At 47.1% G+C, this 12,906-nt stretch overlaps 1 protein-coding gene and 1 non-coding gene across 3 annotated transcripts in view; both read right to left on the bottom strand.

The window, feature by feature from the left end:
* Positions 1 to 12,906, bottom strand: part of LOC105097704 (VAC14 component of PIKFYVE complex) — a 94,176-nt gene that overhangs the window by 63,311 nt on the left and 17,959 nt on the right. For both annotated transcript variants that reach the window (XM_064488983.1, XM_064488982.1), the window contains exon 10: positions 7,200 to 7,263. In XM_064488983.1, coding sequence (XP_064345053.1) covers positions 7,200 to 7,263 — 64 coding nt within the window. The remainder of the gene's footprint in view (positions 1 to 7,199; positions 7,264 to 12,906) is intronic.
* On the bottom strand, positions 12,195 to 12,265 carry TRNAG-GCC (transfer RNA glycine (anticodon GCC)). Its single transcript has one exon. It is a non-coding gene; the product is annotated as a tRNA-Gly (tRNA).

Raw genomic sequence — 12,906 nt, forward strand, 5'->3', positions numbered from 1 at the left:
CACATCCAGACTCTTTGCTGATAAAACTAAACCACTATATCCAGACAGTCTGGGGAGGGCCTGGTAACACCCTATACATCCAATAGGTTCTTCACCATGCACCCAAAGGACATTTCTCCAGTGAGGACAGGGACCATGGCTTTTTTTTTTTCCAGTGAGGACAGGACCATTCAGCACAGTGTTTGGCCTGGTTAAGAAGCCTTGAGAGTCGCCCCTGAAGCTGTAACATTCTCATTTGAGTTGAGGAAGAGGCAACACAGCTCTGCCTACAGTAAATAGGCTTGTTCAGAATGCCTTTGCTCCAGTGGGGCACAGGCTCTCTGGCTTCCCTGGCCTGAAGTCCTGCTGGTCATCATGCAGAGAAAAGTCCCACTAAGCAGCCCCAAGAGAGCTAGGTGCTGAGAGGACACTGAAGCTTCCCTCTCTTCCCAAAGCATGGTGCCCAGGCAGAGGCTAGAGCTGTCAGGGGTGGGGACGTAAGGACAGAGAGCCTTAGGATGGAAGGGAGGGGCTCCCCTCCCCCCCAACACAGTACAGTCTTGTGCAAAACAGTCTTTCGTGGTATTTCCAGGCTGCTCAATTATTCATTTGCATCAGGAACTCGATGCCTGTGCTTTCCTAATTCGCCTGCAGCCTCTCTGAAGCTCATTTGATGTGAATTCCTAAAGGGCACGATTCCAAGCTCTGTTAAGTGCTAAACGGAACTCCTATTTAATATGGTTTGATGATTTCCCATGGTGCTCGTTTCAGGGGTGCAAGTGGACACTTCTATCCTCTGGTGGCCAGAGGGGATGGGCATGTGAGTGACGTGGCCCAGGAGCCCTGAGCCTCTGGGTGGTGCCGGCACTAAGATTTCCCAAAGAGCCATATGGCTGGAAGTTCTGGGGTCTTCCAAGGAAATCCAAGCATGTGGGTTCTTTGGTAGTCTAAGACAGATGGGGAAACTCAGGAAGATAGACAAGTCCAGAGTGGCAAATGTGGGCTCCCGGACAATCTCTTAATTTCTCTCTCTCACATTCACTGTCCAACAGAAATATACTACGAGCTACATAGGGAATTTTATCCTTTCCGGTTTTTTATTAAAATGTAGAAAGAAAACAGGTGAAATTAATTTTAATGATATATTTTAATTAACCCAACATACCCAATTTATCATTTCACATATAATCTATATAAAAATCAATATACAGATCAGTAATAAGATATATTATATTCTTTTTGTGTCCTAAGTCTTTGAAACCCAGCACGTCTTTCACGCCTATAACACACCTCGGTGCAGACTGGCCATAATACCCACACTTAGCAGCAACATGTAGTAGTGGCTCCCACCATGGACAGCACAGCTCTCCGGTGCAGGCTGACAGTCCATTCTAGGGCTTCCTAAGCATTTTCTTTTTCTCTCTGACAATTTCCTAGATATTCCCTCTTCCTCCTCCGATGGCCAGGGTTTCATGCCAAATCCCCAAGTCCTTCCTTCCCCCAGCCTGCTGGCCTCCTACCGAGCTCCTTCTGCTGTGCTCTGTAAGTGCTTCTCCCAGGGAGGGCAGGATCCCATGGCTGCAGATGCTCCAGTCGCCTACCCGCAAGGACTTAACAAAGCGAGTTGGGAAAGCAGTGGGGAGTGAACAGGAGCCTCCTTCCCTGCCTGTTCTTTCCTAACCCCACAAGCCCAAGATCCACAGTGAGTCTCTTTCCCCAGCAGGAGATACCACGTGGAGCCCAGGGTGCCCCGAGTGCCCCACATGTGGTGGCAGGTCACTGCCACATTCTTAGCTGAAACAGTCCCCAGGAGGGAGGTCTAGTTTTTACTCACCTGGGGATCTCAGGGCTGCAAGACTAGCATGGCTGTGTCCTGAGCTGCTGGTGGGAAGGCAGTGCCAAGCTCAGCTCCCCCATCCACCCCGCAGTTCAGGCCCAGCGGGGTGTACAAACTTTGGGGTAGGGGGAGATGTGACAACACACGGCTGATAACAATGACAACAATGATGGTACTAAAAATGATGATAATTCACGTGTTTTGGACAAATTCTCTGTGCCAGGCATCTTGCTGAGCTCTGCACCCGCACAGCCTCATTTACTTTCCTCAAGGGCCCTATGCCGGCAGCAATGTTATCCTCACTCTGGAGACGAGGGAATCAGAGCACAGCAACGTTAAGTAATCTCTCCATGTTATACAGCCGGGAAGCGGTGGAGCCAGCAGTTTGAATGCGAGCAGTCTGAGTCCAGAGTGGCCTCATCCACCACAAGGCATAGCCTCCTAATAGGTCATGCTCAGGAGAGGCCACAGTGGCAACATTTCCAACTGTCTCCTGGCAGGAGCAGCAGGAGCAGCAGGAGCAGCAGGACGCCAGCCCCTGTGTGACCTGGCCAGGTCACACCGGGCAGCCCCGTGAGCTGGAGGAATAAAGAGGTTGTATTTTCTTGTCAGAAAGGCAAAGTCTCCATGGAGGGCAAGAGAGGACACCGGGCAAGCTCAGTGCTCATCTTTGTGGGGAGTACTCCAAGTCCAAACGGCCTAAAGAAGAACCCAAGATGCCAGGCCAGACAGTCCTTCGGCCAGCGGGGCTCCTTAACTCACAGTTTCAACCAACCGGAACTTCATGGCTGAAAGGGTCCCCACAGTTCTAGCAACCCTGTCCTTCAATGCACATATCTGTCCAAGGCCACGAGGCATGGAGAACTCCCTCCCTCAGCTGGAGGTGCGCTCTCTGGCTCTCACTTCCCTTGGCTGGCTGGAAGTGAAGGCCATGGGGAGCAGGCACACCCCAGGGCACTAGGGAGATTGACCTCAGTGCCTGGGAAAGGGAGGATCCACAATCCTGCCTACCTCTGAGGGGGCAGTTCTCAGCTGTCCCACTGGGTGGGGCCAGCTGCTGTATGCTGGGCTCCGTGCACACTCTGTGGGCAGCGGGACTCTGGGACCCAGCCCTTCCGAGAGCAGGCATGCAGCACTGTATGCTCAGCTCAGGAGCCTGAGGCGGTGTACCCTCCGCCCTGGCTCACCTTACCCAGAGAACAGAATGGAGCTCACTCATGGTTTAAAACACATTTCTGCACTGGTTCCAAAAAGTCTAGACTAGTCACTCTTTGGGGCTTCTGAGTTATTTCAAGATGTCAGCAAAACCCCATTTCCACCAAGCATTTTCTCAAAAAGCATCTCATAATGCAGGTCTTACACGTATATGTACTACAATTTCCAAATGCGTGGCGCTACTGCAGCTATTAAAACATTGATTTACTGAATAGTGCTCTGATACTACTACACCACGATAAACCCCAACGGTTCTCTGGAAGGCAGCACTTTATTTCTGTAACATCTTACTCCTTACGGCACTTGTATATTACAGCTCTAATCTGATTGGAACAAAGGTAAATACTGAAAAAGGAATTGTTACTGAATTCAAAGTTGCTTTTTAGAAAAGATCTTTACAACCTTTTTTCAATTAGCAGATGCTAAAAGTTGGGAAGCACTGATTTCTAGATCTTTCTAGATCTTATGTAGCCAGCTGTGCCAACAGACCAGTACAGAATGTCCCTCATGACATTGGTCTTCAGCAAAGCCCAGGGCATCAGAGTAGAAGCCTGTGCACATGGCAACACCTGTCCAGGGCTCCTGTGTCAGGTCACAGGCCAACTCAAAAAGCTTCTGCAACTCCCCAACTGTGCTTAACAAAGCCCAAATCTGTGGGCCTGGGAGTCAGATAGACTTAGCCTGAATTCTAAGTTGGTCATTAGTTAGCTGAATGACTTTGGGCAAGATGTTAACCTCTCTGGCCCATATCCTTATTTGTAAATGGGGATAATGACAAGGTTCTTGTAATAATAACTGTTAACTGAAATGTGTAAAGTGCTTTCCGTGGGCCAGGCACCGTTCTGTGCTTTTTCACACTTAAATAAGTTCCAAATCCCTATAGGGTGGGTATAATCATTATGCCCAGTTTACAGATGAGAAAACTGAGGCAGAGAGAGGTTAAGCTGCTTGCCCAGGGCCACTCAGCCAGGAGCAGTGAAGTCAGGATGTGCGCCCAGGCAGTGGGATGACATGATTCAGAGGATTCACAGTGATGATGAACATACAAGCAGCACTAGACAGACAGACAGAGAAAGACTGACAGAGCCAGGGACAGAGAAGGGAGGGGACAAAGAGAGAAAGAGGTGGAGGCTATTCTTCCTTAACACTTTACTCAGCTGCAAGCATGCCTCCTCCATCCCTTTCCCCACCCCTTCCTGGGGAGTCTGGTTTCCAATTCTGTGTGCATTTCTTGTGTTCCTGGAGGGTGGAGGAAGCCAGGCTCCGTTAACTGGAGCCCCTCCTCACTACAGTGACCTCGCCACTTCTGCTCATTCAGGTGGTTCTCCCCTGTGGCTACTGTCCACCTGGGGCCACATGTGGCTCTCCCAGCATCCTGGGACAGAGGGGAGATGAGGGAGGGAGAAGAGGCTGACACTCTTGGGTTTAGTCAGTTAGTCTTCATGTGTTTAGGCTCAGGTGAGGATTTAACGATTAAAAAAATATCTGGGGTGCAAGGATTGGCTTTGAGGAGATCCCTGAACTCCTGAAAGTATATTCCAAGTTTTGTGTGTAAAGAGGGCCCAGAGCTTTCATCAGATTCTCAAGGGGTCAGTGACCACTAAGAGGCTCAGGAGTGTCACCTCACTGGCTGTGTTCTGCCAGGCAGGGATGCTTCTCTACCATGGGAGGGGTCCCCAGTCTGGCTGCTGCCCTTGGCTGGTCTGAATTGAGTGAAATTGGCACCTGTAAACAGTGCCCTGGGCAAGCAGCATACATGGAAAGTCTCAGGGTGGGTTTTGTTTCTTGGTGACCCAGAAAGATGCCATCTTGCCCAAGCTCCGTCCCCCTCTGGCAGAAGTACCCCACCCTACTGTCTTAGCTGCCTTCTCCCATGGATAGGGGGGTGGGGTCAAGGGCCTCAGCTTTGGGTTTGCAACTCTGAAGGCCACCCTCCTTTCCAGCATAGCTAGTGACTCAAACTGGCAGCTACCACGAAGAAACGTCTGTCTGAGGGAAACAGAAAGCACTGGATAATTTGTTTTCGATAGTTTTTTTTAATTTCAAAGGGTAGGATCCACCTTTGCTTCTGAATGACAGGTAGATACCAACACACTGGTTCCAGCCAGGTGGTTCCTGGCCATAGCACAAGAACCAAGGCAATCTTTAAACCAGTCCCAGCGAATCTGGGATCGCCGTCTTCCAAGAGAGGCAGCGGAGTCATGCCCACCTCCCAGGTGGTCAGTTATGTCCAATCTCTGTTCCTCCCAGACCTCCCCGACCCCACCACTGCCACCCCCGGAGAGCACGATGATCCCCTGCAGCCTGGATTAGTGACAAGTCTGCAACAGGCCTTTCTGCTGACAGTTTTGTCCCCCTCCCTCATCTACCTTTCCCAGCACTGCCAGAGTGCCTTCTAAATCTCAGGTCTGCTCCCCTCAACTCCCAGGGCTTTCAGAACAAAAGCAGATTCCTCTGCAGGACAAGCCAATCTCCCTGCATCTCCATCCAGACCTCCCCACCGAGTTCCGGAATCCAATATTCTTAATCGCTCCTGGGGGTGGCTCCGAGTCACCTCAAACAGCTCTGGATGGACCCACTCACACACCTGTTCCTCCTTCTGCTCCAGACTGTGACATACCAGGGTATCCTGATTGGCTCAAGCCTCAAACTCAGAAATTCTTTCCCTCATTTCCTTCCTCATTCCATCCCCTCCATCGGGAATTCTACCTTCAAAATATCTCAAATCTATCAGCTTCCTCCATTCTGCCACCTCTTCAGATTGAACCTGCATCCCTTCTGACTGGGATGGCAGAGGTGGCCCCCTAACTAATCTGCATCCACCCGAGTCCTAAATCCATTCTCTACACAGCAGCCCTGGCCTCCTGTCCCTCCTCAGCCCTACAGTGGACATAATACTACTACTGACCCCACGGGATTAAACATCAGCAAAACCTAATGGTGTGACACAAAGCATTGAGTACAGCCGGGCCTAGGAAGCACTCTCCCAGTGTTCCTCATTGTCAGCCACTGTTCCCTCGAGCCTCAGCTGGGGCACCATCTGCCCCCAATATCCTCTAAGCACCACAGCACAACAATCACTACCCTTTCCGGTCACTTCATGCCTACTTCTCTGCCTCCCCGATAGAGAAATAACCCCAAGGTCAGGGACCATATTCAGGGGCTGTATCTTTATCTTGGAACCTGTAGGGCTGAACATAGGCAGGTGCTCTGGACATGTGTGACAATTAACTAAAAATGAACAAATGAATAATGTTTACTGGCTTGCTGAAACAATTTGGGAGAGGTCTTAGGAACAGTCCATATTTATAATCAGTACTTGAATACTTTGAAAACACCCATGGGTCCTTAGAGATAAAACTAAATTTTAAAAAAATGATATAAAAGGAGAAAAGATTCTAAGGGTCTGGGGAGAACAGAGCCTGCTGGAGTTGAATGTATATCCTCTCTTCATGAGTGACCAGTTCCCCCAGTGCCCAGGTTTAATGTTGACTTCAGAGTCAAGAAAAATCCTATAGGAGAACCTCCACTTATTCCAGCCCCATGGCCAATTCCAACCAAGGAAAAAGTGACATGGGGCAAGTCCAGGGGACTCATACAGGGACAAAATGCTGAAAATTCCTTCCCTAGGGGAATGCCATCATTCTGCAGGGTACGGAAGGGATTATCTTGCCACTGAGACTGCACTGCCCCCACGTGGAAGGCTGCGCTGTTACAGCCGACCTGGACGCCCAGGAGAAGGACAGTTCCTGCAGCCCAGTATATGCACTCTCAGATTCAACTAATTACTGCCTGTGCTCTGGACGGTCCTCAAACAGCCCTTCATGGTCAGTCTCATCAGTCCCATGTTATTCTGGATGAGCAAAAAGGGGTGGCGAAAAGCAATCTGCAAGTATCTTCCTGTAATCACCATGCATTACATTCTTACAACTTGTATTTACTGACCTCCAACAGCTTCTAATCCTTCCTAAGAGACTACCTGCCCATCAGAACCGGGTGGGTTGGGCTTGCTTAATATCTTTCAAACTCCCTCACTAGGTACCTTCTGTGTCCTATAAGTAGTGGCCCCAAGACTCTGCCACAAAGCTTCACTGCAGTCTTCTACACCCAGCAAAGCTCTAGGCTGCTCACTTCCCACAAAAACCTCTGGCTAGAACAAAGCACTTACCTGGCTGGAGTGAAGACACTGATGCCGCTACTGAAGCTGGAGTCACACGAACCATCGGGCCCTCCTAGGGAGAGTAAGAGGAATAAGGCCTCATGAATAAGGCTCTTGGGGTCTTTTAAATGAACAAGATTCCTGTCACAAGAGACCTGCTAGTCCCCAAAACCCTGATTCTATCTCTTGGAAAGGGACATGGCTCTGGAGCCCTGAGGACCCAATGCCTACTCACTCCCCAAAGCTTTTGGATGGTACCCACGCTTGTAAGTTTTTAGGCACAGTGACCTCATAAGGAGGGAGTCACCAGTGCTGAACACATCTGGGAAATCAGAGAAGGGACTGTTGGCTCAAGGGCAAGGGATGTTAAAAATGACTTCTAGAACACTCAACATCATTAACCATCAGGGGAATGTAAATCAAAACTGGAACAAGATACCACTTCACACCCACTAGGTGGCTAAAATAAAAAACACAGATATTAGTAACAAACGATGGTGAGGATGTGGAGAAACTGAACCCTCATACATTGCTGGTGGGAATGTGAAATGGAGCAACTGCTTTGGAAAACAGCCTGGAAGTTCCTCAAAAGGCTTAACACTATTAGTTACCATATGACCCATAGTCCACCATGAGGTATAAACTAAAGACAAATGAAAACTAATGTCCACCCCAAAACTTGCACAACAGGTTTGTAGTAGCATTATTCACAACAACTAAAAGTGGAAACAATCCAAATGTCTATCAACTGATAATTAATAATAGATAAACAAAATGTGTTATAACCATGCAATGGACTATTATTTGGCAACAAAAAGGGCTGAAGTACTGATCACACTACAACATGGATGAACCTTGAAAACATGCAAAATGAAAGAAACCAGTCACAAAGGATCACATATTTTATCCCATTTATATGAAATGTCTAGAATAGGCAGATCTATAGAGGCAAAAAGTAGATCAGAGGTTGCTGAGGGCTACAGGAAATAGGGTGTAATTGCTATTTTCTTAAATTAAAAAAATACAACAAACTTACAGCCAGCATAATACTCAACACTGAAAAGTTGAAAGACTTCTTGCTGAAATCTGGAACAAGACAACGATGCCCACTCTCACCACTTCTATTCAATATAGTATTGGAAGTCCTAGCCATAGCAATTAGACAAAAAAAGAAATAAAAGGGATTCAAATTGGAAAAGAAGAGGTAAAATTGTTATTATATATGGATGACATGATACTATATATAGAAAACCTTAAAGGCTCCACACAAAAATTACTAGAGCTGATAAAAGAATTTGGCAAGGTAGCAGGATAGAAGACACAGACATTCAGAAATCATTGCATTTCTTTGCATTAATAATGAAATAGCAGAAAAGGAAAATAAAGAAACAATACCCTTTAAAATAGTACCCAAAGTAATAAAATACCTAAGAATGAATCTAATTAAGGAAGTGAAAGACTTATATAAGGAGAATACAAAACATTGACTAAGGAAATTAAAGATGACTTAAAGAAATGGAAAGATATCCCATGGCTTGGATTGGAAGAATTAATATTGTTAAAATGGCCATACTACCCAAAGCAATCTACAGATTTAATGCCATTCCTATTAAATTACCCAGGACTTTTTTCACAGAACTAGAACAAATAATCCTACAATTCATATGGAATCACAAAAGAACCAGAATTGCCAAAGCAATACTGAAGAAAAAGAATGAAGCTGGAGGAATAACCCTTACAGACTTCAGATAATACTACAGAGCTACAGTAATCAAAACAGCATGGTATTGGTACAAAAACAGACATATGGCTCAATGGAACAGAATAGGAGAGCCCAGGAATAAAACCCACAAACTTTTGGTCAATTAATCTTTGACAAAGGAGGCAAGAACACATACTGGAGGAAAGACAATCTCTTCAGCAAATGGTGTTGGGATAACTGGACAGCTGCATGTAAATCAATGAATTTACAACACTCCCTCACACTATACACAAAAATAAACTCAAAATGGCTTAAAGATTTAACCATAAGACAAGACACTATAAACCTCTTAGAAGAAAACATAGGCAAAACATTATCTGAAATAAATCTTAGCAATGTTCTCCTAGGGCAGTCTACCCAGGTAATAGAAATAAAAGCAGAAATAAACAAATGGGACCTAATTAAACTTATAAGCTTTGGCACAGCACAGGAAACCACAAGCAAAACAAAAAGACAACCTATAGAATGGGAGAAAATATGGAAAGACTGAGGAACTATCACAGATTGGAAGGGACTAAGGAGATGGGACAACTAAATGCAACTGAGGGGTCCCAGATTCAACAAAGGATAGAGTGGAAAAACTGGCAAAATTTGTACTCGGTCCGTTATTTGTTTTGTAAACATAAACATAAATAGGATCAGAGTATATCTTCTACAACTTGCTTTTTTTACTTCCTACTGTGCTTCAAGCAGTGCTATTTCAAGTGTGGACCATGGATGTTCCCTCAGTCCCCCAGTAAAGAGGGCCTGGAGTTCCATGTTGAACAGAAAAGCTCTTAGCTGTCACCTGTTCTCTCTAGTCCCAGAGGCCCTCTTGGGGACAAGGCACAGCTCAGAGGGACCAGGGGAAGCTGTGGGCACCAGCTGGTCCTCCTGAGCAGCCCAGTGTCCACTGCAACAGGCCTGGGGAAAGGTGAGGAGGGCAGGTGGGGAAGCCTGGGTGGGCCACCCGGGAACTGCAGCTGGGGCTCCGTGCAGCTGATGGCCTCTCTCCCTCTTGTCTTGTAGAAAAACATTCATTTATAGATGAAACGATATGATGTTAGAAACTGGCTTCAAATTAATTTTGATTGTTTCCTAATTTTCACTCTTTTATCTCTCCCATGCTTCCTTACACACCAGAGCAGGCCCTTCTCCAGGATCCCAAGTACAGGGGCTGCTGAGTGGGAGGGTCAGACAATTGCTACTTTAACAGATACTGCCAAGCTGCCCTTTAGGAAGGTCAACCAGTACATATGCACTTCAAAAATATACATACACTTCAGGAACAAGGAGTAGTCATTCCCCTAAAGCCTCACATGGGAGATATTAGTAATATTTTAAGTAAAATGAGTAAAAATGACACATTGTTTTACTTTGCAATTCTGGGATTCCCAGTCAAGCCAAGCTTCTTTGGTTGTCATTTTGTATCAATTTCCAGATTTGGGAGCCCCTGGGCCTGACTCCCCTAATTACTTGCTGTGTGACCTTGAACAGGTCACTTGCCTTGGCCTCCATCTCCTCACCTTTATAATGGGCTAAGACCAGTGCCTGCATCAGAGGCTTGTTATGACAATAAATGATCTAACATTTGCTAGGGGTTTAAGATGAATAACCTGACCCACATCTATATTTATTTCCTAGGAATAAATTCTTAAATGTTTAAGGTTTTTGATACACGCAGCCAAATGTATTTGCCAGATAATATATTTAACTTGTTTACTCTCTGCCTTCTCTCAGTAGGAATGTCTCCATTTTCCCCTAAATCTCTCCAGAGAATGTGTATTTCCTTTATAACCAGAGTGAAAAGTCGGGGTGGGCTTAGGGAGAGCGGAAGTGAAGGAGAAAGAAAAGATCCAGGTCAAATAACTTTCACTAAGCCCAGCCTGGTGCCCCCAGTGCTCCGTGACCATGCCTGATATCACATGATCACTCATCTGCAGATCTGTCCCCGAGCTCCTTGCAGGCAGCATCTGGGTCTGATTCACTTGCATCTGCAGTATCCAGAGAGGGTGCTGATATGTGCAGTCCCGTCAAAAGCTCTGCAAATGGGTGGATTCCATTACATGCTCACCAAAGGCGGTCACTAGCCCTCCACCAGAAACCATATTTATAGCTCTGGTCCTCACTCAACACATGAACTTCCATCCCTGACCCTCTACGATCCCTCATTTAGGACCCACAGGGGATCCATTACTACCTGGGCAATGCTGATGCTAAAAGCCGAGAGCGAAAGCCCTGCCCCTGACAACCTTGCTAAGTAGTGGGTCTCATTATAAACATGAATTAAAACAGCTGACGCTGAAACACCTGTTCTTTAGAGTGTTTGACCTGTGCTATGTGTTAAGAGCTTCACATGCAAAAATCTTCAGAATTCACAACCACACTACAGGTCCGGTATTATCATTGTTTCCTTATTTAACAAGTAAGGAACCCGAGCCTTAGAAAGGCCAAGTGGCTTGTCTAAGGGCCACAGAGAGGAAGTCAGCAGGGCCAGGACTCACAGGCAGAGTTCTGAGTGCAGAATCTAGGCTGTGACACCTGAGACAATCAGGGACGGGGAGGATGCATCGAACGCCCAGTAACTAAGAGTCACAGAAAGGACTTGTGGACCCCTCAAGGGGGCAGGGCAGAGGGGGAGCCAGAGCAAGTGAAGGGGGCTGGGAGCAGCGTGGTACAAACGAGGGCCTGGCTCAACTGGAGCCCTGTGGTGAGAGGTGAGGGTGGGGCACATGCATGTGCAGGCGTATGAGTGTGTGCTCAGAGGGCCTGGCTAACAGGCCTCACTGTGGGGCTTGCCTGGTGGTGTGCAGTAGACAATGCGGTGTGCTGTGGGATGCACAACGCTGGCTGCATCGAGGAGAGGGGCTGTAGTTCAGCGAGACCAGGCAGGTGGTTCCTGCCTTTGCCAGGTTGGAAGAGAGGAGCAGAGTAAGAGTAAGCAGGAGGCTGGATGAACATGTGGACTGAATAGCTAAATCCTGACTCTCTTGGCTTGCTGGCACCTTCTCCTGGCACCTTGGTAAAATGCTGGTTAATTACAAGCTGAGCGAGTCTGGAGTGGATGTGGAGCCCCAAAACCAGCTGCTGCCATCTCTGGGAACTACTATAAAGTGAGCTTTGCATCTGCTGAAGTGCTGTTTATGAGGCAGTAAAATCTGGAGCCAAGCTGCCTGAATGTATCCTGATTTAGGATAAGACTCTCCTGAGCTGGGAGCTGTTTCAAGAATGCTTAGGAAGATTGTCTAAAAGGTTGACAGAGCTGCATTGGCCGGGAATCGAACCCGGGCCTCCCGCGTGGCAGGCGAGAATTCTACCACTGAACCACCAATGCTCCAGCTGAGAGGGGTTCTGCCCCCAGCTGTTTTGCTGCTTCAGCTCACAGTGGCATTAGCACCGCTGTAACCTGACACCTGAGATGGTCCTGTATGGAATGCTGCTTATTCTACAGACCAAATCCATGGGAGGAGGCCCACAGGGCACATGTGCCTGACATTCCGCTCAGATATTCAAAAGAAGCCTGAGAAACGCCAGGGGAGAAAATGCTTTAGAAATTCTTTTGGCTTCTGGGGGCCAGACCTCAGTCTGTTGGCCTTAAAGATTTCACTAGCATCTGCGTCAATTGACTCTTCGGCTGATTCTGCAAAGAAGAACGTCACCCTAGAGCTGATCAGTGACCTCTCAGTGAAGATAGAGGACCACGAGATTAAAAAAGTCAGAGTTCTAGGTAACATTTAGAGAGTCAAACTCCAGGCTCCAATCAATAATAAAAATGGTTTATTCACGTTACAGATAAACAAGACATTAATTATAAAGGAGTTTGAAAGGAGAGCAATGGAATACCCAAGAACCAAATAAACCAGAATTAACCCCCTCACCCTGAGAATGACTGGCACAGCAAAGGCAGCCAGCTTGTGAATCACTGGATGTCAAGTGAACCCTGCAGCCAAGACTCAAGTGAATCCTGCAGCCTGT

The sequence above is a fragment of the Camelus dromedarius genome, chromosome 9 (assembly GCF_036321535.1).
Source record: "Camelus dromedarius isolate mCamDro1 chromosome 9, mCamDro1.pat, whole genome shotgun sequence".
NCBI lineage: Eukaryota > Metazoa > Chordata > Mammalia > Artiodactyla > Camelidae > Camelus > Camelus dromedarius.